General features: G+C 43.7%; 1 protein-coding gene across 2 annotated transcripts in view; it reads left to right on the forward strand.

The window, feature by feature from the left end:
- Positions 1-958: 958 nt before the first annotated feature.
- The window catches only part of pdlim3a (PDZ and LIM domain 3a), a 96,089-nt gene continuing 70,498 nt past the window's right edge, over positions 959-26,549 (forward strand). For both annotated transcript variants that reach the window (XM_041185434.1, XM_041185433.1), the window contains exon 1: positions 959-1,384. In XM_041185434.1, coding sequence (XP_041041368.1) covers positions 1,292-1,384 — 93 coding nt within the window. In that variant the 5' untranslated portion in view covers positions 959-1,291. The remainder of the gene's footprint in view (positions 1,385-26,549) is intronic.

Raw genomic sequence — 26,549 nt, forward strand, 5'->3', positions numbered from 1 at the left:
GAAAAAAGCCAAGTGATATTACGGAGGTAGAAACAAGCAGTCTTAATAAAGGCAGCAATATGAGCTCGAAAGTTCATCTCAGGATCAAATGTGACACCAAGGTTGCAAACAGACTGGCTTAATCTCACAGCATTGCCAAGGAAAGGGACGGAGTCAGTAGCTAAGGAACAGAGTTTGGAAAACATCAACATTGTAAAGATTAGTATGATAAAACATTGCATCATTCCCTCCCCTGCATGACAGTGATTTATCAACTTAATGAATGCACACAAGTCAGATAAATTGGCATATCTTCTAATGTACTCCCTGGAAAGATTTGAGGTTGTACTTTTAGGCAGTTTTTGAGCACTGCATTCCCTGGGTATGCACCATGCTAATTCATCATCACAACAGTTGGGTTGCCTGTTATTATTGCAAGTGTGAATTTTATTGCACGTTTAGGAGCATCTGTTCAATTTGTTTCATTTTTAAAATTTTGTACGTGTCGTCCATCCTTGTTTGTAAAGCATAAATTTATGAATGTTGTGCTGGGGTACTTGGCACACCTTACATCTCCTTGGAGGCAGCTGGTGAAAAGAAAGTGGGGGGAAAAAATACATGCACAGCATTAAGTTTCATTGAAAGCCCTACCATGGGAAGATGTTTTCGTATTAGCTTACACTCTGGCCGCATCAATCAGAAAAGAAGCCTCATTAATCACTGCATGATTTCAAACTGATGCCGCCACTCCATTAGCAGCTTTCCATCTCCACCACAGCTGCCTCATCTTTAAGTACACACCACCTCTCTGCGTGCCTCTGGCTGCGGAATGAGTGAAGCCCTGGGGGCGGGAGGGAGGGAGGGGGGCTCAGTAGTCAGAATGCACTTTAACTTGAAACCAAATAAGGGCAAACGCCTCGGCGTTGACGTTGGATGTCAACGATCGGGGTGGATGAGAGCCACCGCCGATTGAGTGCCAGGGAGGAGGGGGGTGGTGGTGGTGGTGGTGGAAGCCGTCACTCATGACTCGGCACCTCTTCACTGTCACTCCTTTTGTCCCAGCGGCTCCTGGGGGAGGGGACGTGCTGCCCTGGATCGAAGGGGTGGGCGGGCGGTTATATAAAGACAAGGTGATTTTAAAGGAGCTGCCCGCAGAGCAACGTGAGCAGGAGGAGGGGGGAGGGTGAAAAAAAGGGGGAGTGGAGGTTTACGGTCTCTATAATATCGGAGCGCCTGGAGAGGGAAAAAGGGAAATTCATTTCCAATTAAACTGGCAACCCAGGCCGATTAGAGAGGGAAAAAAAACGACCAGATGCCGCAAAACGTGGTATTGGCAGGACCTGGTCCGTGGGGCTTTAGACTGACCGGTGGGGCGGATTTTAACCAGTCTTTGACCGTTTCACGGGTGAGTTATATTTTTTCCTCTGTGTCTTCTGCGCTGCCGGCTTGTCCTGGGTGACTGCATTTCCATTGTGTATAACAGGGGGGATGCACATGAGCCTGAATATAGAAATCCCTCTTTCGGCTCACCCTGTCCCCACCAAGTGATTCCCGCTCAATGTAGTCTTTTCTGATCATGATTCTATAACATTGTCTGATGTTTCTGTTGAGTTGAGGGTTTATCAAAAGCAGATCCATAAATGTGACATTGGAAAATACAGATAATATTGAAACTGTCAGCAAACTCCTCTGTTCTTCACCTTTTGTGCCCACTTCTTGGCATAGTTTCTTAGTCTTAATAGTCTCTCAGGAGCTAATGTTATTTCAAAGGTCGAAATGATTTTTAAACTGCAGCCGTTAAATAAACTGAAAATACTGGAAACACTACAGCAGGTGGACCAGCACCTGAAATGATGTTGCTGAGTGTTCTGGGAATAGCCACCTTGCACAAGCAAAAATACTGCTGGTGGTAGAAATGTGAAATAATAACAGATGTTGGAAAGACATAGCAGGTCTGGCAGCATCTGTGGAAAGAGAAACAGGGTTAACAATGCAGGTCAATGACTTTTCATCAGTTCTGAATCGACCTGAAACGTTAACTCTGTTCCTCTCTTCACAGGTGCCGCCTGACTGGTGGAGTATTCCCAGCACTTTCTGTTTTTACTATTAATGCCTTACTGACTGATTAGAGAGAAATGTGATTGATGTAGCAACTTGCACCATAAGCTTACATTTATACGACACCTGTCATTTAGTGAGCAAGTTCTGAGAGAGTGCTGCTTGTTCGTGCTTCGGACATGATCCACCGCTTTATTGGTGATTGTGAGTAAGCTGATAGGATAGTAATTGGCAGGACTGGGTTGCCCTGTCTTTTGTGGACACAACATACCTGGACCTTTATGCATATTGTTGGGTAGATGCCAGTGTTGTAGCTATATTGGAACAGCTTGGCGAGGGGGGTACCACTAGCTGTGGAGCGCAGGTCTCCAGCAATACAGCCAGAGTGGCGTTCGGGTCCATCTAGTGCATTCAGCTGTTTCTTGATTTCACATGGAGTGAATCAAATTGGCTGAAGACTGGCACCTGTGATGCTGGGATCCTCAGGAGGAGGCCGAGGTGAATCATCCACAACACTCTGGTGGAAGTGGTTGAGAACACGTCAACCTTGTCTTTTGCACTGATGTGTTGGGCTCTGCCATCGTTGAAGATGGAGACATTTATTGAGCCTCCTTCTCCCATTAGTGCTTAATTGTCTACCTTTCCTGACTGGATTTAGCAGAATTGATCTTTGACCTGATCTGTTGGATGTGGGATTGCTTAGCTCTGTCTATCACATATTGCTTCCACTGTTTAGCATAGGCATGTAGTCCTGCGTTGTAGCATCATGAGGTTGGCATCTCATTTTTAGGCATGCCTGGTGCTGCTGCTGGCATGCCCTCCTGCACTCCTTGTTGAATCAGGGTTGACCATTTGCCTTGATGGTAATGATAGAGTGAGGGATATGCTGGATTACAGATTACAGTTGTATACAATTCTGCCACTGCTGATGGCCCACAACATTTCATGATGCCCAGATTTGAGCTGTTGGATCTGTTCTGAATCAATCCCATTTAACACTATGGTAGTGCCACACAACACAATGGAGAGTATACTCAGTGTCAAGACAGGAAGTAGTATCCACAAGGGCTTTGCGGTGGTCACTCCTACCAATACTGTCATGGATAGATGCACCTGCAATAGGTAGGTTTGTGAGGGCAAGGTCAAGTAGGTTTGTCCCTCTTGTTGGTTCTCTCACCACCTGCCACATACCCAATCTAGCAGATACATCTTTCAGAACTCGTCCAACTCAGATAATGATGGCAGTATTAAGCCACTTTTCTTGATTAATATTGACATTCCCAACTCAGAGTACATTCTGTGCTACCTTCAGTGTTTCTTCCAAGTAGTGTTAAACATAGAGGGGTACTGGTTCATCAGCTGCAGGAGGACAATGGATGGTAACCAGCACGAGGTTTCCTTGCTGATGCATCACCTGATGCTATGAGACTTTATGGGGTCCACAGTCAATGCCGAGAACTCTAAGGACCAATCCCTCCTGACTGTGTACCACTGTGTCACCATTTCTAGCAGATCTGTTCTGCCGGTGGGACAGGACATACCCAGGTATGACGATGGAGAAGTCTGGTATGTTGTTATGATTCTCTAAGTGTGACTAATACAGGCTGTTGCTTGAATAGTCTGAGGAACAGCTCTTTCCAACTTTGGTACTAGTCCTCAGATGTTAGTGAGGAGACATTTGCAGGGTTCACTGGGCTGGCTGAGCCTTTGTAGGGTCCTACTTCAAGTGGTCTGTCTTGTTTTATTCTTTTTATCCTTTTATAGTGATTTGCCACCTTTCCAAGATGTCCTGTCCGCCCTATTCAAAATGTCCAACCCCACCCATGAAGTATGATTCTCTCACAATGTTGGACCACCCCACAATGTCCACTTCATTCCAGTAATATCTAACTTATCTGGCATTTCCATTCACTCCCCAAGTCACCCTTGATGATATCCCCCAGCCCCCACTCAACCACCCAACACAAAGGAAGATGGTTGTGGTCTTTGGAGGCCATACATCTCTGTGGGACATCAGGCTGCAGGCATTCCTCAGGGTAGTGTCCTAGGCTCAAGCATCTTCAGATGCTTCATCGGTGACCTTCCTTCCATCAGTTCCATTCAAAACTCTTCAAATACGAAGCACTTCATGCCTGTGTGAAACAAGACCAGGACAACTTTCAGACTTGGGTTGCTTTGTGGCAAGTAATATATTCACCATACAAGTGCCAGGCAATGACCATCCCCAACAAGAGAAAATCTGACTATTTCCCACAGAATCATAGAATTGTTACAGCACAGAATGAGGCCATTCAGCCCTTCTTGTCTGCACCAGCTCTATGAATTAGCAATTCATCTATTGCCATTCTCCTGCCTGTACATCCTCCCCTAGACATTCAACAACATTACCACTACTGAATCCATCAACGTCAACATTCTGGGGATCACCATTGACCAGAAACTGATCTGGACCAACAACATAAATACTGTGGCTTCAAGAGCAGGTCAGAGGCTGGGAATTCTAGAAAGAGTAATTCACCTCCTACTCCTCAAATCCTATCCACCATCAGTCAGGAGTGTGATGGAATACTCTCCACTCGCCTGGATGAGTGCAGCTCCAACAACACTCAAGAAGCTCGACACCATCCAGAACAACGCAGCCTGCTTGATTAGCAGCTTGTTCATCACCATAAACATTCACTCCCTCCACTACAGTGCACTGTGCTTGCATCATCTACAAGATAAGAACATGAGTAATAGAACCATATGCCCCCTCGAGTCTGTTCTGACATTCAATATGATCATGACTAATCTGCCTCAACTCCTCTTTCCCACCCGGTCCCACTATCATTTGATGCCCTGAGAGGCAAAAAGTTTGTCTATCCCATGCCTGAATTTAGTCACAAATGGAGCATCCACAGCTCTCCGGGGTAGAGAATTCCAAACATTCACAACTTTGTGAGTGAAGAAATTTATCCTCGTCTCAGTCCTAAATGATTGACCTCTTATTCCCAGCCAGGGGAAACAACTTCTCAGTGTCTACCCTGTCAAACCCCTTCAGAATCCTTCATGTTTCAATGAGATCAGCTCTTATCCTTCTAAACTCCAGCAACTATTGGCCCAATTTACTCAGCCTCTCATCATAGTACAACCCAGGAACCAATCCAGTGAACCTTTGCTATACTGCCTTCACTGCAAGTATGTCCTTCTTTAAATATAAAGATCAAAACTGCACAGTTATAGTTTTGACAAATTCCTATTCAATTATAGCAAGACTGTCTTATTCCTGGACTACAACCCCCTTGCAATAAAGTCCAACATGCCATTTGCCTTCCTAATTGCTGCTAACTTGTTGTGTTCCTTGTATTAGCACATACAAGTCTCTCTGAAGAGCAATATTTAGAAGTTTCATGCTTTAAAAAAAAATTCTGCTTTTCCATTCTTACTACCAAAGTGAATAACCTCATACTTCCCCAAATTATACTCCATCTTGCCACTTTGTTGCCCACTCTCTTAACCTGTCTATATCTCTTTGCAGCCTCCTCCTAACAGCTTACAACAGCAAATTTGGTTACATTCCTCTCAGTCATTTGATCAAAGCCATACTTACAGATTGTAAATAGCTGAGGCCCTGGCACTGTTCTTTGCAGCATTCCATGGGTCACAGACTGACAACTTGAAAATGCTCCATTTATCTGTACTCTGCACATCCTTTCCATTAACCAATCCTCCATCCATGCTAATATCTCACTCCCAACAACAAGAGCCTCTACCTTGCATATTAACCTTTTGTGTGGCATTGTATCAAATGCCTTTTGGAATTCTAACCATACTACATCAATGGGCTCCCCTGTATCTACCCTATTAGTTACATCCTCAAGAAACTCTAATAAATATATCAAACACGATTTTCCTTTCATAAAGCAACGTTGACTCTATCTGATTTTCTAAATGTGTAAAAACAAAAAAACTGCGGATGCTGGAAATCCAAAACAAAAACAGAATTACCTGGAAAAACTCAGCAGGTCTGGCAGCATCGGCGGAGAAGAAAAGAGTTGACGTTTCGAGTCCTCATGACCCTTCGACAGAACTTGCAAGTTCTGTCGAAGGGTCATGAGGACTCGAAACGTCAACTCTTTTCTTCTCCGCCGATGCTGCCAGACCTGCTGAGTTTTTCCAGGTAATTCTGTTTTTCTAAATGTGTTGTTGAGTCTTCCCTACTAATAAATTCCAGCATTTTCTTGGTGCCTGTTGTCAGGCTAAGTGGCCTGCAGCCTGTTTTCTCTCTTCCTCCTTTCTTGAAAAGCAGTGTTTTATTTCCAAATTTACAGACTACTGGGACTGTTCTAGAGCCTAGGGAATCTTGGAAAATCACAATGAGCACATCCACTATATTTGCAGCTCTCTTTCAGGATCCTCAACCATCAGGTGCTGAGGATTTGCCAACTTTTAGTCCCTTATATTTCTCCAATACTTCTTTCTACTGATATTCATTATCTTAAGTTCCTTCCTCACGTTAGCCCCATGGTTATCCTCTATTTCTGGTATGTGATTTGTGTCTTCTACTGTGAAGACAGACATATAATATTTGTTCAATCTCTCTACCGTTTCCTTACTCCCCATGAAAATTATTCCTATCTCTATCTCGAAGGGACCAATGTTTACTTTGCCTACTCTCTTCCTTTTTACACACAAAAGTTTTTACAATCTGATTTTATATTCCTAGTGAGTTTACTCTCATGTACCGTCTTTTTCCCTTTTTATCAACTGTTTGGTTGTCCTTGGTTGGTTTCTAAAACACTCCCAACTAACTACTATTTGCAATTTTATAAGCCTCTTCTTTTAATCTAATGCCACCTTTAACTTCCCTAGCAAGCCACGGATGGAATTTTCTCGCTGAGTTTTTGTTTCTAATGGAATGTATTTTTGTTGAACATTTTGAGTTGTTTCTTTAAATGTTTCCCACTGTTTATTTGCCACCATACCTTGTAGCCTATTTACCCAATCAACCCAACTCTCCCCTCATACCGATGTATATGTTTACCTTTATCTATACGTTTAAGTTTAAGATTTTAATTTGGGATTGGAGTATGTTGCTATCCAACTTAATAAGGAATTTAGTTGTATCATGCACTATGTAAAATGCACTGCACCAATTCCTCTGGACTCCTCTGCTGAGGAGAACAAAGGCAGCAGGCAAATTGAAACACTTCTATCTCTAAGTTCCCTTGCAAATCACAAACAATGGGAATATATTGTTGTTTGTTCACTGTCAGTGGGTTAAAATCCTAGAACCATAGAAAAGCACTCCCTAGCTAACTGCACTGTGGTTGTATCTACAGCATGTGGACTTCAGTAATACAAGAAGGTGGCTCATTACTACCTTCTCAAGGGATGGGAAATAAATGCTGGCCTTGCCTGTGATGCCCACATATCATGAATGAATAAAAGAAAAGACCTATAGAAATTTGTGAATCAGCATAATAACAACAATAGCAACAGCCATTTATAAAGTATCTTTAATACAGATATTTGAAGAAAACAGGAGCCAAAGTAAGAGAAGAAAAGTGATTAATAAATTGATCAAAGGTGGCTTTAAAGGAGAGTTTTGTAGATCAAAGCGGAGAGTCAGAGGGGAGTTCCAAAGTGTGGGACAGACGAGTTAAAGAACTGTCTGCCAAAAATGAAACAAAGAAAGGAAGAGAATTCACAAGAGACCAGTGTCAGATCTTTGGAAAGTTTGGGAGTGAGGGGTTATAGGGCTTCACAATGCAGTCACCTCCTTTAAAGCCAATGAGTGAAGCTTCAACTTCGAGATGTGTGCGTCTTACCTTGTGCTGGACATATCTGATTATATTGCCTTGTAACATACAGTGAAGTAAATTACAATGTCATTACCGTTTAAATCACTGATGTGAATTACCTGATTTGTGGAACAGTATAGTAATACTTAAATTTATTTTCATCAGCTGCCTTCATGAAACTTTGCAATGCATACAGCTCCTCAGGCCAGACTGCAATCTTTTGAAATAATACTCACACAGTACGACAAAAATGTATGTCGTTTTTTGTCACACTATCTCATCGTTGTTGGTTCCCCTTCATTATCTGAGATGGCTGTTTTTTGCGTAGAGCCATCTGTTGTGCATTTTAACATGGTTGTGGTGCTCAAATGCAGTACTGCATTTTCCACATAGCAGGCAAGGATGAATTGATTGACTATTTGGGACCTGCCCAGCTTTTCTAGCATACCTTTTTCCTTTGCCTGCCTGTATTCTTTGCTGTTCAAAGGAAACAACACCATGACTTGAGATTGCTCCCCAAATAGATTTCTTGTGCATTTTTCTCCTCGCCTGTAGTGGACATGCTTCCTGACCTTCACCTTCAAAGAGTTCTTGAATCTTAATCTCAGCCTCAGGTGGTGTCCTAGTTTAAGTTGTGAATACATGAATGCCTTAGGGATTTTATCATCAGTCGTACATACTACATGTCCACTCCTCCTGAGCTAGGCTCTGATTTATTTTTCCTTTATTCTTTCATGGGATATGGGCATCGCTGGCAAGGCCAGCATTGTTGCCAATCCTTAATCACCCTTGAACTGTGTGGCTTGCTTGGTCAATTCAGAGGGCAGTTAAGAGTCAACCACATTGCTGTGGGTCTGTAGGCACATTTAGGTCTTAGCTAAGAAAGGATTTACTTGCCATAGAGGAATTGCAGTAAAAGTTCACCAGACTGATTCCTGGGATGGCAGGATTGACTATGAGGAGAGATTGGTTCGAAGAGGCCTGTAATCACAGGGGTTTAGAAGACTGAGAGGGCATCTCATTAAACGTATAAAATTCTGACAGGGCTGGACAGACTTAAGGCAAGGAAGATGTTTTTCCTGGCTGGGGGTGGGTCTGGAACAAGGGGTCACAGTCTCAGGATACAGGGTAGGCCATTTACCTGCATGCTTGCTTTCAGTGACTGGTGGACAAGGACTCCCAGGTCCCTTTGTATATCAACATTTCCCAATCTATCAACATTTAAATAATACTCTGCCATTTTGTTTTTCCTACTAACGTGGATAACTTCACATTTATCCATGTTACACTGCATCTGCCATGTGTTTGCCCACTCAATCAACTTGACTAAATCGCCTTGAAGCCTCTTTACATCCTACTGACCACTCACATTTCCGCCTGTCTTCAGCAAACTTGGAAATACTACATTTGGTCCCCTCATCCAAATCATTGATATATAGTGTGTATAGCTATATATAGTATAGCTTTGGACCAAGCACTGATCCCTGCGGTACCCCACTAGTCACTGCCTGCCACTCCAGAAAAGACTCATTTATTCCGACACACTGTCTCCTGTCTGTCAACCAATTCTCAATCCATGCTAATATATTACCCCAATCCCATGTGCTTTAATTTTGCACACTAACCTCTTATGCGGGACTTTATCAAAAGCTTTTTTGAAAATTCACATACACTACGTCCACTGGTTCTCCCTTATCTATTCTACTAGTTACATCCTCAAAAAACTTCAGCAGGTTTGTCAAACATGATTTCCCTTTCTTAAATCCATGTTGATTTTGTCTAATATTTTCTAAGTGTCCTGTTATCACATCCTTTAGAATAGACTCTAGCTTTTTCCCTACTACTGATGTTCGGCTAACCAGTCTGTAATTCCCTCCCTCCACTTTTAAATAGTGGGGTTACATTTGCCACCCTCCAATCTGCCAGGACTGTTCCAGAATCTACAGAAAATGGAAGATGTCAACCAACTTATCCACTATTTCCATGGCTACCTCCTTCAGTACCCTGGGATGTAGTTTATCAGGCCCTCGGGATTTATTGGCTTTCAGTCCCATTAATTTCTCCAGCACCATTTATTTTAGTAATACTAATTTCCTTCAAATCCTCCTTTTCTCTAGACTCTTGGTTCCCTAGCATTTCACGGGAGTTATTTGTGTCTTCCTCTGTGAAGACAGAACTAATGTGGTTCTTTAATTGCTCTGCCATTTCCTTGTTCCCTGTTATAAATTCTTCCATTTCAAACTGTAAGGAACCTACATTTGCCTTTACTATTCCTTTTCTTTTTACATACTTATAGAAGCTTTTACAGTCTACTTTTTGGTTCCTTGCAAGTTTACTCCCATACTCTTAATTTGAGGGAAGTGCAAGTGAAATGCTGCTTCACTTGAAAGGAGTGTTTGGGTCCTTGGACGGTGAGGAGAGGGGAAGTAAAGGGGCAGGTGTTGCACCTTCTGCGGTTGCATGGGAAGGTGCCGTGGGAGAGGGTTAAGGTGTAGGGGGTGATGGAGGAGTGGACCAGGGTGGCCTGGAGGGAACAATCTCTGCAAAATGCCGCCGGGGGGGGTGAAAGGAAGATGTGTTTGGTGGTGGCATCATGCTGGAGTTGGCGGAAATGGCAGAGGATGAACCTTTAGATGCGGAGGCTGGTGGGGTGATAAGTGAGGACAAGGGGAACCCTATCATGTTTCTGGGAGGGAGAAGAAGGTGTGAGGGCAGAACACCTTTGGTCTGTCCACAAACATTACCCAGACCTCCCTGTCGCTTGCCATTTCAACACTCCACCCTGCTCTCATGCCCACATGTCCGTCCTTGGCTTGCTGCATTGTTCCAGTGAAGCTCAACGCAAACTGGAGGAACAGCACCTCATCTTCCGACTAGGCATGTTACAGCCTTCCGGACTGAATATTGAGTTCAACAATTTTAGATCATGAACTCTCTCCTCCACCCCTACCCCCTTTCCGATTCCCCCCCTTTTTTTCCAATAATTTATATAGATTTTTCTTTTCCCACCTACTTCCTTTATTTTTAAATGTATTTCCATCCATTGTTTTATCTCTACCTTTTAGCCTATTTTGATTCCTTCACCCCATCCCACCCCCACTAGGGCTATCTGTACCTTGCTTGTCCTGCTTTCTACCCTTAATTAGCACATTCCTTAGATAATGTCGCCACCTTCAACACCTCTTTGTCCTTTTGACTGTGGCATCTTTTGGTTATCTCTACCTATCACTGGCCCTCTATCCAGCTCTACTTGTCCCACCACCCCACCTTCCGCCCCCCCCCCCGCCTTAAACAAGCTTATATTTCACCTCTTTTCTATTTTTACTTAATTCTGTTGAAGAGTCATACGGACTTGAAATATTAACTGTGCTCCTCTCTGCAGATGCTGCCAGACCTGCTGAGTTTTTCCAGGTATTTTTGATTTTGTTTTGGATTTCCAGCATCTGCAGTTTTTTGCTGTTAACTATTCTTAATTTATTTTGTTCGCCATGGTTGGGCCGTTTTACTTGTGTTTTTGTGCCAGAAAGGAATATATAACTGTTGCAATGCATGCATTCATTCCTTAAATATTAGCCTTTGTCGTGCCTTTTAATGAAGTTCCCTGATCTATTGTAGAGGTGGTGGCGTAGTGGTATTGTCACTAGACTAGTATTCCATTGACTTAGGGTAATACTCTGGGGACCTGTGTTCAAATCCCACCATAGCAGATGGTGAAATTTGAGTTCAGTATTGATTGTCATAGAACTCATCTGGTTCACTCTGCCCTTTAGTGAATGACATCTGTTGTCCTTAACTGGTTTGGCCTACATGTGACTCCAGACCCACAACAATGTGGTTAACTTTTAAATGCCCTCTGAACAAGGGCAATTAGGGATGGGCAATAAATGCTGGCCTAGCCAGCAACATCCACATCCCATAAGTGAATAAAAAAACCTAACATCTTCATAGTTTCCCTTGTTTAGATTTAGGACCCTTGTTTCAGACTGAACTACTTCACTTTCCATCCTAATGAAGAATTCTATCATATTATGATCACTCTTCTCTAAAGGGCCCCTTCTCATTGCATAATACTAAATCTAGGATAGCCTGTTCTCTAGTTGGTTCGTCGACGTACTGGCCTAAAAAACCCTCTCATACAAGCTCCAGAAATACATCCGCCACTGTATTATTGCTAATTTGGTTTGCCCAGTCTATATGCAGATTAAAGTCACCCATGATTACTGTAGCACCCTTGCTACATGCATCTCTAATTTCTTGTTTAATACCATCCCCTACCTTATCACTACTACTTGGAGACCTATAGACAACTCCCACTAATGTTTTCCGCCCCTTATTGCTTCTTAGCTCCACCCAGACTGATTCTGCATCTAGATATTCTGAGCCAATATCCTCTCTCACTGTTTCACTGATTTCATCCTTAATTAACAATGCCACACTACCTGCTTTTCCTTTTTGCCTGTCCTTCCTAAATATCGAATAACTTGGATATTCAGTCCCCAGTTTTAGTCACCCTGTAGCCATGTCTCCATTATCACAATCATATCGTATCTGCTCACATCTATTTGCACTGTTAATTTGTTTAACTTACTGCGAATGCTCTGGGCATTCAGATATACTGCCTTTAGATTTGTCTTTTTCACATTTTTACACACCTTTTTTGTATTATGGCCCTATTTGCCGCTAGCCGTTGTTTCCTCTGCCTTCCACTTTTGCTTTCTACTTTTCTGTCCTTCATTTCTATTTTTGTTTCCCTCTCTTGTGTCTCCCCACTCAGGTTCCCAGCCCCCTGATAATCTTGTTCAAACTTTCCCCCACTGCACTAGTGAACATCCTTGTGATGATATTGGTCCTGGTCATGCTGGGATGCAACCCGTCCAATTTGTACAGGTCACATTTTCCATAGAATCGATCCCAATGCTTCAGGATTCCAAATTTTTTGTGATTTTTTAAAATTTAATTCACGGGATGTGGGCTTCGCTGGCTGGGCCAGCATTTATTGCCCATCCCTAATTGCCCTTGAGAAGGTGGTGGTGAGATGCTTTCTTGAACTGCTGCAGTCCATGTGGTGTAGGTACACCCATAGCGCTGATAGGAAGGGATTTTGACCCAGAGACAGTGAAGGAACGGTGATATATTTCCAGGTCAGGATGGTGAGTGACTTGGAGGGGAACTTCCAGGTGGTAGTGTTTCCATCTATCTGCTGCCCTTGTCCTTCTAGATGGCAGTGGTTGTGGGTTTGGAAGGTGCTGTCTAAGGAGCCTTGGTGAATTCCTGCAGTGCATCTTGTAGATGGTACACACTGCTGCCACTGTGCATCGGTAGTGGAGGGAATGAATGTTTGTGGATGTGGGGCCAATCAAGCAGGCTGCTTTGTCCTTGATGGTATCAAACTTCTTGAGTGTTGTTGGTGCTGCACTCATCCAAGCAAGTGGGGAGTATTCCATTTTACTCCTGACTTCTGCCTTGTAGTTGGTGGACAGGCTTTGGGGAATCAGGAGGTGGGTTACTCGTCACACGATTCCTAGCCTTTGACCTGTTCTTGTAGCCACAGTATTTATATGGCTGGTCCTGTTCAGTTTCTGGTCAATGATAACCCCCAGGATGTTGATAGTGGAGGCTTCAGTGATGGTAATGCCTTTGAACGTTAAGGGCAATGATTGGATTCTCTCTTGTTGGAGATGATCATTGCCTGACACTTATGTGGGTTGAATGTTACTTGCCATTTGTCAGCCCAAGCCTGCACATTGTCCAGATCTTGCTGCATTTGGACATGAACTGCTTCAGTATCTGAGGAATCATGAATGGTGCTGAACATTGTGCAATCATCAGTGAACATCCCCACTTCTGACCTTATGATGGAAGGAAATGTCATTGATGAAGCAACTGAAGATGGTTGGACACTACCCTGAAGAACTCTTGTCCTGGAGCTGAGATGACTGACCTCCAACAATCACAACCATCTTCCTTTGTGCTAAGTATGACTCCAACCAGCAGAAAGTTTACCCCCTGATTCCCATTGACGCCAGTTTTGCTGGGGCTCCTTGATGCCATACTCGGTCAAATGCTGCCTTGATGTCAAGAGCAGTTATTTATACCCCACCTCAGGAGTTCAGCTCTTTTATCCATGTTTGAACCAAGGATGTAATGAGGTCAGGAGCTGAGTGGCTCTGGCGGAACCCAAACTGGGTGCCAGTGAGCAGGTTATTGCTAAGCACGTGCCGCTTGATTGCACTGTTGATGACCCCTTCCATTAGTTTACTGATGATCGAGAGTAGACGGATGAGGTTGGCTGGGTTGGATTTGTCCTGCTTTTTGTGTACAGGACATACGTGGGCAATTTTCTACATAGCTGGGTAGATGCCAGTGTTGTAGCTGTACTGGAACAGCTTGGCTAGGGGCACGGCAAGTTCTGGAGCACAAATCTTGAGTGCTATTGCTGGAATATTGTCAGGGCCAATAGCCTTTGCAGTATCCAGTGTCATCAGCTGTTTCCTGATATCATGTGCAGTGAATTGAATTGGCTGAAGACTGGCATCTCTGATGCTGGGGACCTCGGGAGGAGGCCGAGATATATCATCCAATTGGCACTTCTGGCTGAAGATTGTAGCAAATGCTACAACTGGACTTGCCATATAAACACTGCTACTGCAAGAGCAGGTCAGAGGCTAGGAATTGTGCAACGAGTAACTCACCTCCTGACTCCCCAAAGTTTGTCCACCATCTACAAGGCACAAACAGGAGTGTGATGGAATACTCCCCACTTGCCTGGATGAGTGCAGCTCCAACAACACTCATGCAGCTTGACACCATCCTGGACAAAGCGGCCCGCTTGATTGGCACCACATCCACAAATATTCACTCCCTCCACCACTGATGCACAGTAGCAGCAGCATGTACCATCTACAAGATGCATTGCAGGAATTCACCAAGGTTTCTTCAGCAGCACCTTCCAAACCCATGACCTCTACCACCTAGAAAGACAAGGGCAGCAGATAGCTGGGAACACCACCACCTTGAGGTTCCCCTCCAAGTAACTCACCATCACTATTCCTTCGCTGTCGCTGAGTCAAAATCCTGGAACTCCCTAACAGCACTGTAGATGTACCTACACGATATGGACTGCAGCATCTCAAGATGGCAGCTCACCACCACCTTATCAAGGGCAACTAGGGATTGGCAATAAATGCTGGCCCACCCAACGAAGCCCACATCCTGTGACTGAATAAAAAAAAAAATCTGTGCCGGACTATTGCATTGAATTTACTCAGTTTATCATGCAGTAATCAAGTCGATTTATAACCACACTAGTATATACTATCTGAAAATTTCAGTTTGCAAGGAAGCGGTGTGGATAATCTGCTGATAACGTGACAACTGTCATGTGCACGTAAAAGATGTCACTGTGCAATTTCAAAAAAGAGCAGACTGAGTTTTTCCTGGTGTCCTGGCCAATATTTACGTCTTCATCAGCATCACACTAAGGCAGACTATCTAGTTCGTGGGAGCTTGCTATGCACAAATTAGCTGCTACATTTCCTACCTTACAAGAGTGGCTCCACTTCAAAATATTTAATTGACTGTAAATGCTTTGGAATGGCCTAAGGTTATGACAAGTGCTATATAAATGCAAATCTTTCTTGGTGTTTGGTTTGACATTTGCACTGCTTCAGCTGGTGTTAATCCACTTGCGAAATTCTCACTCTAATTGCTCAGTCATTCTCATAAGCCTCATAAATTTCATTTCACACTACCTGATGTGATGTGCCATCTATATGTGGCACTTTATCGTATAAAAATGGTGTAGACTATTCAACCGGACTGTTTTAATGAATCAATCCAGATCATGTTCATGAGCCTGACATACTTTGACAATCGTTTTACTCAGTTTTAAATGAAATTTGTGTGTTACAAATTGAAGCTTGAAAATATAACTCCATGCCTGACCACAGATTTATGTCACAGGTTAGTGTTTCTCTCACTTTTAGAAACAGCCATGGGACCAGGATGTTAATTGTGTATTCTTATGGGAAACAAGTTAATGATAAAGACAGTGATCAATGTTTTTGTCCATTCATTCTTGGAATGTGGCATTACTGGCATTTATTGACCATCCCTAGTTGTCCTGATACTACTCAGTGGCTTGCTTAACCACTTCAGAGGACACTAAAGAATCAATCATGTTGATGTGAGACCGGAATGCCGTATGGAATGGATTGTGTAAAGACAGCAGGTTTCCTCCCCTAAACAACATTTCTTTAGTATCTTCACACACTAATTTTCCCCTTTTTTGGGGAAAAGTAAGGAAATGTTGGAAAGATAAACAGGTTGATTGTCAACCTGCATGAACCACATCATAAATGTATCTTCCACAGCCAACAAATCCTGAACTGGTACTTTGGGTTCAGAAGCAGGGGCACTACCTACTGACCCACAAGACCCCCTCCCCTGAATGACAGTTGCCTGTCTTCCATATGGCTCCTTCATTTTAATGAGTGTACAGATTTGCGTAGAAGCCAACCTTGTAGGACCTGACCCCAGAAGAAATAGGACCTGACCCCAGAAGAAAACTCTAGCGACCGGGTATTTCTGTAGAGAGGTTTCCAGGGTTACATTGCTCTATTTCAGGTTGGGGGTATGATCTGAAGTTTCAGTCCCCATTGAAATGTGTGGCGCTGGGAATATATAAACTGGATCCTGAGGATGCTGGAGGAATCAATAGCTGTACTTGATATCAATGATGGAAGATGCAAAGTGCCTCAAACAATTGCCACAAATAGCTTTTTGACTGAGACTTGTGTTAATGAATGACCAGGTGTTTCATAATCAGATCACTGACAGCCAATTTGCTGGATTTTGCCAAGCTCTTTGCCCCAATTTTCCAGCAATTGCAGATGGTCATCTACATATCCACGATGGTCGATTCCAGCCTCTCCCCAAGATCGACCAATCCTAATCACACAGCCGCTTAGAGAGTAGACCCCAGATCAGAGCATTCTGAAATGATACTGCATGATTTATGTCAATCCCTGTTTGTATGGCAGCCTTCATCTTGGATGTGCTGTTCTCCACAGTGAAATGCGGAGTACCCATTGTTCAAGGTCGGTGCATATAGCAAAGAGGGAGGTCATGGGAATCAAACAGGGAACTTTACACATTTTCAGTTTCTGAGCTGCCATACTGTGCAGCAAATCAAAAATGCTTTATGTTTCACTGTATACTTTTGAAAGAAGTATCCAACTATTTTGTCCATCCACTTCTATCATTGATCTTTGGTTCCATAAAATGTCACATCCTCTGAGCCAGCTAAGTCTTCATTTCATTATTTAATTTCAACAAACTAAAATTGGGAGAAAAAGTGATTGCACTTCTGAAAGTGAGTAAGGCTGCTGAGCATTGTGTGACACTGACTGAAATTTTATGTCCCCTTGGGCTCAGGCCTTCCTACCCCACTGGTATTTTATCAGTGACAGGGTAGGTAGCAGACAACCCACCGGCCCTTACGTCAATTCAGACCCTTAAGTAGCCAAATAATGGCCACTTAAGGGCCTTCTCCTGCTGTACTAGTGGCAGGAGGAGCACAATGTCATGAGGCAAAGCTGCTAGGTATATCTGGCCAGCTTGTGAGCTCAGGAGAACGGGTTCCTTCCTAATTCCCCCAGGAGCCACTCAGTGTCAAGGACCACCTCTGCTGGAAGGTTCCCCACTGAACTCAATGTTGCCAGGGCCTGCCTGACTGGTCCTGATGAGCCTGGCCCACTCACCCCTTTTCCAGACCTCCAGCGATGCCCCTGGCTCAGGACCGCTGCAGTCCCAATGGTGGCCACTGCTGCTGGTGGGACTGAGGGCTGCCGGACCTCTGATTGGCCAGCAGCTCTTGGAGGTGGGACATCCTGCATCGGGGTGGAAACTAATTGTTTGAGCTATGTAACGTTCGGCCATGAGTTCCAAGGCCAGCAGAGCGGGCTGTCCCTGACCTACCAGCCAATCACATTCAATCCCAGCCACTGAATTACCTCCCTCATTTTTCACTGTGATATTGTTGTGACCAGGTGAGAAGGAGTGAACTGGCTCCCCTTTATCCAACCTCCTCGGCTGGTCACAACAAAGATTTAAGAAGAGTCATATGGACTCAAAACGTTAGTTTTGTTTCTCTCTCCACGGATGCTGTCAGGTCTGCTGAGTTTTCCCAGCATTTTCTGGTTTTTATTTCAGATTTCCAGCATCCGCAGTGTTTTGCTTTTGTCTTAAGGGGCAGAATTTCACCAATGTCGGGCAGGCTCGGTGGGGCCGGGCAGTCAGGAAGCCAACCGCTGCCCGTGATTGGCGCCAGACTGCGATTTCACGCTGGTGGGCTGATTAAGGCCCACCCAGCATAAAACGTGAGCGGCAACGCTCAGTGCTGCCTGTTTGGGTGGTGGGGGTGGCGCGGGCGGGGGTGGAACTTCGTGCATGTGCGCGAGTGCACACTTCATTATCTCCCTGAGGCACAGAACTGCCGCAAGAAGATGAAGAGTTATTAAAAAGAAATAAAGAAAATAAAATGTAATGAAATATGTCCCCTCATGGGGCTCTGTCCCGAGAGCAGGGACATGTTATTATTTAATTTTTAACATTTTTATTTTATTTTTATTTGTTTTATTTGTCCGCGAATGAGGTTTCCTAAAATGTGCAAAGGCCGCTTGGCCTTTTTGCCTGCCCGCCAACCGTAATGTTGGACGGGCAGTGAAAAATTCACCTTAACTGATAATTTAATGGCCTTAATAGACCTTTTAATTGTCAGCGGGTGCGCTGCCAACTCCAGCGCGCGCCCACCGACTGATAGCACGAGACTGCGCGCTGACATCGGGACGCTCACCCAACGTCAGTGTGTGTCATTTTACGCTCGAGCAGGTCGGGTGCGCACCCAAGGTTCAAGTTTGTTTCTTTTTCATGAGGTTATGCCTTTTCCAAATCAGTATGTATTTAATGATTTAAATACACTTGTGAGCAATAAGGAGCCAATCAAACAAGGTCCTCTTGAGTCAGCAAATTTATTAACCACTAAACACAAGAAAAATAATAAAAACGTGGTGTCAAGCTGTCAGCCCTCATGCAGTCATTCGGGCCCACACACACAGGTATCAGAAATAAGGGAGTTAGAGCCCAATGAAAAATAGGTAAAATAATATACGGTTAAGTGTCCTTTGTCCTTGAGGCATAGAAGTTGTGGCTGATTTAGGTTAGCTTGGTTCTTGGATGCAGTCAGATATAGAAGATGTTGCAATTATTACAAGATCTCGCTTTGCTGATAGGTTTCTGGTAGAGTTGGCTCCTTGAACTGGCCGACTTTCTTATTCCAAAAGAGAGAGCGGGAGGGAGAACAGCCCTCAGCATGTTGCCTCTGCTGAACACTTTTTTGACACAACCTGTGTCACTTGCAATCTCTCTCTAGTGGCTGTCAGCCTTGCCTTTAAATACTTCATCCATTGTGCACTTCCAAATGGTTTTGGGTGTATCTTTCTGTGGCAGCCATTGTTCTAATATCCAGTACTTTGCGTTTTTAATGTCTCTTCCTTAGACAGTTTTGAGTTTTGACGATTGTCTGGATTATAGGAAGTGTCTCACTCTTCACACTCCCCTGAGGGTGATTTGTTGCTTTCTCACCTGTACTTTGGAATGTGGCCTTGAATTTTTAAGTGGTTTGCACTATCTCAGTTTAAATTGCAAATGTTGAAAGTTGAAAAATCATATTTTCAAAAATAAAGGGCCTTGTGACATTATGCATCACTGTTCACTTTTTCTTCTGATTTTGATTTGAATATTCTTAATAAACACCAACAATTTTTTTAAAAACAAAAATAAGCTAAAAGCATAAGTCCATAGTGTGCTTTTCTGAAGCTCCTTCCTGTGCTCTTTTCAGATGCTTTTAAGCCATCTGTTTTAAACTCACTATTGCCTCTACTAAAATAGCAGAGTGAGGAACTTCAGATTCACATATTAATCGTTCTCCTACTTCGACTTGTGTCCAATAGGGTAAAATCAGGGCCAAAAATTCTTGGAAGTCAGCAGGACAAAGGAATTCATGATCTCCTTAAATTATTGCAATCTACTGTGCTTGGGGAAAAGAAAACAATATGGAGTAGAGATTAGCTTTGTACAATTGTGTAATACCGTTGAACTCAGTGTAAATAAAGGCCTCAATGTTAATTTCCGTCATGACGAGCCAGCCTGGTTTAGAGGGGATGATGTTGTTTAAAAATGAAATTCACATGACAACCCAAGGCAAATGCACATACCATTAAAAAGGTTGGGAAATTTGGCAGAGAAAGGGAGGTGGAAAATGCCGGATAAGGAAACTGTCCCTTTCATCACTCCCTGCGAACCAAGAGGTGCAGGATTGCTTCTCCCCAGGCCCTAGAAGAAGCCTTTGATCTCCTCCAGCCCTCCCAGCACCAGCTGCTGATCTACTTCCTATTATCACACATTCAAGAGTCTACTCCTCCAATGAAAGACCATTTCTCTATCAGGAATTTACTAATTCCTCTCTTAACAACTTGCTAATCAAGTCAAGAGAAAGCTTGGTTTTGAATTATGCAAATTGTGGGAATGCAGTTTTCATTAGTGCCTCCTCCACTGTAGAGAAGCTGTTCCCATTTTCCATTGAAAGAGGAATTTCACCACCTATGCTGATGCCATGGAAACCAACACAATTAGAGGAATAAAAAGAGAAGCCATAGAAGGATCAAAGTTGTTCTTCAGTAGAGTAGCTTTGATAAACATGTGGAACATTTAAGTGAACTTTTGGATTATTCATTGTGTTTAGAGACTAGCTTAATGCAATGGCATTTTCCACCAGCTATATTAAACAAAACCCTGATGTATAATCCTTTGAGCCAGCTGTTAGCAATCCAGTCACATTAGAGCCAGGGAAACATTCTCAAACATTTATTAATATATTGTAATGGATGTACAAATAATGACACCCCAAGCACTGGGAAATACTAAAAACAGAATGTGAGATCCTTTAACACTATTTCCTGTAAAGGTGGAAAGAGAACATAGCAATTTGAGATCTTTATTTTCATAACAATGTTTAAACCAAGATGTTTGAGTACAATGCCTATCATTCCAACACACTTACTGTTGGTGTACTTTAACATATCAGTTGTCCTTCTGGAAAGGTTAGTTTTAAATTGGATTCTGTTTTCATCTTTTTACATTTTGTCTTTATTAATCCAATACAGATTTCTTCATTTGTGGCAGATTACAAGCCTTGAGTTCAATTATTCCCCCAACTATGTCCCTGTCTTTTCACTTTAGAAGAGAGCTGGCCAATGATTCTGATCCAGCGACAGCCAAGGAATGGCGTTATTTCCAAGTCAGGATAGCGAGTGACTTGGAGGGGAACTTCCAGATGGTGGTGTTCCCATGTGCCTGCTGCCCTTGTCCTTCTAGGTGGTAGTGGTCATGGGTTTGGAAGGTGGTGTCTAAGGAGGCTTGGTGAGTTTCTGCAGTGCATCATGTATATGGTACACACTGCTGCTACTGTGCGTTGGTGGTGGGAGCGAGTTAATGTTTGTGGATGGGGTTCCATTCAAGTGGGCTGCTGTGTTCTGGATGGTGTCAAGCTTCTTGAGTGTTGTTGGAGCTGCATTTGTCCAAGCAAGTGGAGAGTATTCCATCACACACCTGACTTGCCTTGTAGATGGCGGACAGGCTTTGAGGAGTCAGGGGGTGAGTTACTTGCCACAGGATTCCTGTTGTAGCCATAGTATTTATATGGCGAGTCCAGTTTGGTTTCTGGTCAATGATAACTCCCAGGATGTTGCCAGTGGGGGATTCAGTGATAGTAATGCCATTGAATGTCGAGGGGACATGGTTAAATTCTCTCTTGTTGGAGATGGTCATTCTCTGGCACTTGTTTGGCGTGAATGTTACTTGCCACTTGTCAGCACAAACCTAGACATTGTTCAGTTCTTGTTGGATTTGGACATGGACTGCTTCAGCATCTGTGGAGTTACAAATGGTGCTGAACGTTGTGCAATCATCAGTGAACATCCCCACTTCTAACCTTATGATAGAAGGAAGGTTATTGATAAAGAAGCTGAAGATAGTTGGGCCTAGGACCCTACCCTGAGGAACTCCTGCAGTGATGTCCTGGAGCTGAGATGACTGACCTCCAACAACCACAACCATCTTCTTTTGTGCCAAGTATGACTCCAACTAGCGGAGAGTTTTCCCCCTGATTCCCACTGACTCACGTTTTGCTAGGGCTCCTTGATGCCACACTCAGTCAAATGCTGCCTTGATATCAAGAGCAGTCACTCTCACCTCACCTCGGGAGTTCAGCTCTTTTGTCCATGTTTGAACTAAGGCTGTAATGAGGTCAGGAGATCAGTGGCTCTGGCAGAACCCAAACTGGGCGTCAGTGAGCAGGTTATCGCTAAGCAAGTGCTGTTTGATAGCACTGTTGATGACCCCTTCCATTACTTTACTGATGATTGAAAGTAGATTGCTAGTAGTAACTGGCACTGTTGGATTTGCACTGTTTACAGGACATACCTGGGAAATTTTCCATGTTGCGGGGCAGTGCCATACAACACAATGGAGGGCATTAAATTATATAGATTTTTCTTTTCCCACCTATTTCCATTATTTTTAAATATCTTAAAATCTTTTATGCTCTCCCTACCCCCACTAGAGCTATACCTTGAGTGCCCTACCTTCCATTCTTAATTAGCACATTCATTTAGATAATATCACCAACTTTAACACCTATGTGTTCTATTGTTGTTGACATCTTTTGATGATCTGCTTCTATCACTGCTTGTTTGTCCCTACAACCACACCCCCCCTCCACTTCTCTCTCTCTCTCCCCGGCCCCCCCCACACACCTTAAAACAGCTTATATTTCAACTCTTTCTTGGACTCGAACTCAAGTTCTGTCAAAGGGTCATGAGGACTCGAAACATCAACTCTTTTCTTCTCCGCTGATGCTGCCAGACCTGCTGAGTTTTTCCAGGTAATTCTGTTTTTGTTTTGGATTTCCAGCATCCACAGTTTTTTTGTTTTGAACAATGGAGGGCATGCTCAGTGTGAAGATGGGACTTCTTCTCCACAATGACTGTGCGGTGGTCTGTCCTACTGATACTGTCATGGACAGATGCATCTGCGGCAGGCAGGTTGGTGAGGTTGAGGTCAAGTATGTTTTTCCCCCTTGTTGGTTCCCTCACCACTTGATGCAGACCCAGCCTAGCAGCTATGCCCTAGAATGACAGGAACTGAACACAGAAATATCTCTGGGTTCAAGTCATTGTGCCAAATTCTCCACTACGCAAGTCTCACTCCAGGAGGATTTGATGGGTGAAAAGGGGGAGGGTGGGAGGAGCTATACAGCAATTGTCAGAAGCCTGAGAGGAGTTCAGCCCTAATGTGGTATATTGTACCTGAGGCATTTGAAAAAAAAACAATCCTTACATTGTTGCTCAGCTTCTCGCTGCCTGCCACTTTCCAACCATCAGATTTAAGCTGGGCTGAGCCCATTCTTCCTGGCACCCTGGTTACCCACTTGTCCAGAAGCAGGATCCTGAGACAGAAAGGCCAGTTACATTTGCTGGAGTAATGCATTTATTGTGGTTGTTTAGAATCGTTGCACTGACTGAGGAGGTGGTGAGTGCAGACCAGCAATCCTGCAGGATCAATCTCTGGTTTGTGCTGAGTTTGTTTCTTTTAGCTAATTGAAAGATAGTTAAGATACCAGAAATGTTACACCCTAATGGTCATGCAACCTCTTGACTCGGAACGATTTGCAGTCGTCTGGTAGTGTTGCAATAAAACATTTTGAAAATATTGTCCAATTCTGTTTTGCATGAGAACCTCTTGAGATGGCCCTGCCTCAGAGATGATATGAAGTGCTGACATTTGGAGTTAAGGCAGTTGAGTGTGAAATAAGATCATAATTCAAGTACACAGTTCAGAATTCAATACCATTTCCCTCATTTGCAACCCCCTCTCCCCCCACTACCATCGGCCTCACCACCAGATCGATCAAAATGGATGACTGGTCATTAATGGCAATGGCCTGTGAAATGTGCTGACCTTTGAAGATAATTGCTTAATTCCCCTATAAGTATTATATTATTTAGAAAAAAGGTCAGTTTTAAAATATATCGTAAAGGAGAGAAGCAGCAATAAATCAGGAAATGGAAGCGGGAAAAGAAGTCAGGAAAATTACAGTCACCAGAGAAGTGGTAGTGAGTAAATGGTTGGAGCTGCAGGCTGACAAGAGTCCGGGTCCTGATGGACTTCATCCTAGGGCCTTAAAAAAAGTGACTAATGAGATAGTTGATGCATTGGTTTTAATTTTCCAAAATTCCCTAGATTCGGGGAAGGTCCCATTAGATTGTAATTTAGCAAATGTAACTCCATTATTCAAAAAGGGAGGGAGACAGAAGGCGGGAAACTACAGGCCAGTTAGCTTAACATCTTTCATAGGGAAAATGTTCAAAGCTGTTATTAAGCAAGTTATAGCAGGGCACTTGGATAAGCTCAAAGTCATCAGGCAGAGTCAGCATGGTTTTGTGAAAGGGAAATCATATTTCATCAACTTATCAGAGTTCTTTGAGGAAGTAACATGTGCTGTGGATAAAAGGGAACCGTTGGATGTACCGTACTTAGATTTCCAGAAGGCATTTGATGAAAAGCCACATCAAAGGTTGTTGCAGAAAATAAAAGCTCATGGTGTAATGGATAGAAGATTGGCTGACTAACAGGAAGGAGAGAGTAGGCACAAATGGGTCTTTTTCAAGTTGGCAAGATGTCACGAGTGCCACAGGGATCAGTGCTGGATGACTTGGATGAAGAGATTGAAGGGATGGTTGCCAAATTTGCTGATGACACAAAGATAGGTATGAAAGTAAGTTATGAAGGGAACATAAGGAGACTACAACAGATATAGATAGGTTAAGTGAGTGCGTAAAGATCTGGCAGATGGGGTGTAAGTGGGAAAATGTGAAATTGTCCATTTTGGCAGGAAGAATAAAATAGAAGTATGTTATCTAAATGGTGAGAGATTGTAGAGCTCTGAGGTGCAGAGGGATCTGAGTGTTCTAGTGCATGAATCACAAAAGGCTAGAATGCAAATAATTAAAAAAGCTAATAGAATTAATCATTTTTGTGAGGGGAATGAATGAAAAATTAGGGAGGTTAAGCTTCAGTTGTGCAGGACGTTGGTGAGGCCACATTTGGAAAACTGTGTATAGTATTGGTTGCCTTATTTAAGGAAGGATGTAAATGTATTGGAAGAAGTTCAGGGAAGGTTTACCAGACTAATACCTGGAATGGATGGATTTCCTTTTAAGGAAAGGTTGGACAGACTAGGTTTGTACCCGCTGGAGTTTAGAAGAGTAAGAGGCGACTTGATTGAAACAAAAAAGATCCTGAGGGGACTTGACAGGGTGGATGTGGGGAGGATGTTTTCTCTTGTGGGAGAATCTAGAACTTGGAGTCATTGTTTAAAAATAACGGGTCACCTATTTAAAACAGAGATGAGACAAACTTTTTTCTTTCAGAGGGTTATGAGTCTTTGGAACTCTCCTCCTGAAAAGGTGGTGGAAGCAGGGTCTTTGAATATTTTTAAGGCAGAGATGGATAGATTCTTGATAAGCAAGTGGAAGATAGGTTATTGGCGGTAGATGGGGTGCAGATTTCAGGTTACTATCAGATGTTCTTATTAAATGGTGGAGCAGCTCGAGAGGCTGAATGGCCTACTCCTGCTCCTTGTTTGTAGTTCATAGAGTATTTCATAACTGTTGCAACAATTCCAATAAAAATGTAATGGGGAGACCAAAAGTGAAAAACACAAAAATTATGGTGACTTTTGTGGTATTTGCTAGTGAAATAAAATATGGGTGGATTTTATCAGCCCTCTGTGGATGGGCTGAGAGATGGGGTGGTGGGGGAGTGGGGGGGGGGTTGCCTTGGGGGTAGGCAGTAAGATGGTGAAGGAAAGTGACAGGTGGAGCGCCCATCATTTTCCTGCCAATATGTCAATGGCAGGAATGTGATGGACAGCCTCCCACCCAGAGGCCAATTGAACCACTTAAGTGGCCAATTAGAAGTATCTTTTTTCTAGCAGTGATGGGTATGGACCTCCCACTACAGGGGTAGACTATCAAGTAAGCCCTGGCTGCCTTTTGGTGGGTTTTGTGGGTAGGTGGGAGTGGTTGGTGTCTCCATTTTGGGCATCCTTTGGCCCATGGAAGGGCCTTCCAGCACCATCTACCCTCACCAACTGCCCCTGCATGACTGTTCCTGGCACCACCCACCCCCTTCCCCCCCCCCCCCCCCCCCCCCCCCCCCCCCCCCCCCCCGCAAAGGAGGACGCACATTCATTGCTGCTCCCTCCTCCTCCAGATGCAGCCCCAGCAATGGTCGCCTCTCCCGATGTTGCCACTGAGGCTGCTGAGCTGCTGGCCCTTGTGATTGGCCAGCAGCTCTTGTGGGGAGGCCATCGCTCTTCATAGGGAGCGTTGCCCCAGTGGCAGCTACCTAACTGGCAACTACTGACAAGATGTGTACCACTGACCACCATAGCGAGTTCGTTCCCCTCTCCCCTCCACTTTTTGGTCCAGCAGCAGGACCCTACCAGCACTAAAGTTAGCTCTAAATTTCAAAAAGATTGGAAGACATTTAAAGAAATTAATAATCTATGTTCCACGTTGGCGAAGCAAGCCCGATGACTCAGAGAGT

Source organism: Carcharodon carcharias, chromosome 4 (assembly GCF_017639515.1).
Source record: "Carcharodon carcharias isolate sCarCar2 chromosome 4, sCarCar2.pri, whole genome shotgun sequence".
Lineage (NCBI taxonomy): Eukaryota > Metazoa > Chordata > Chondrichthyes > Lamniformes > Lamnidae > Carcharodon > Carcharodon carcharias.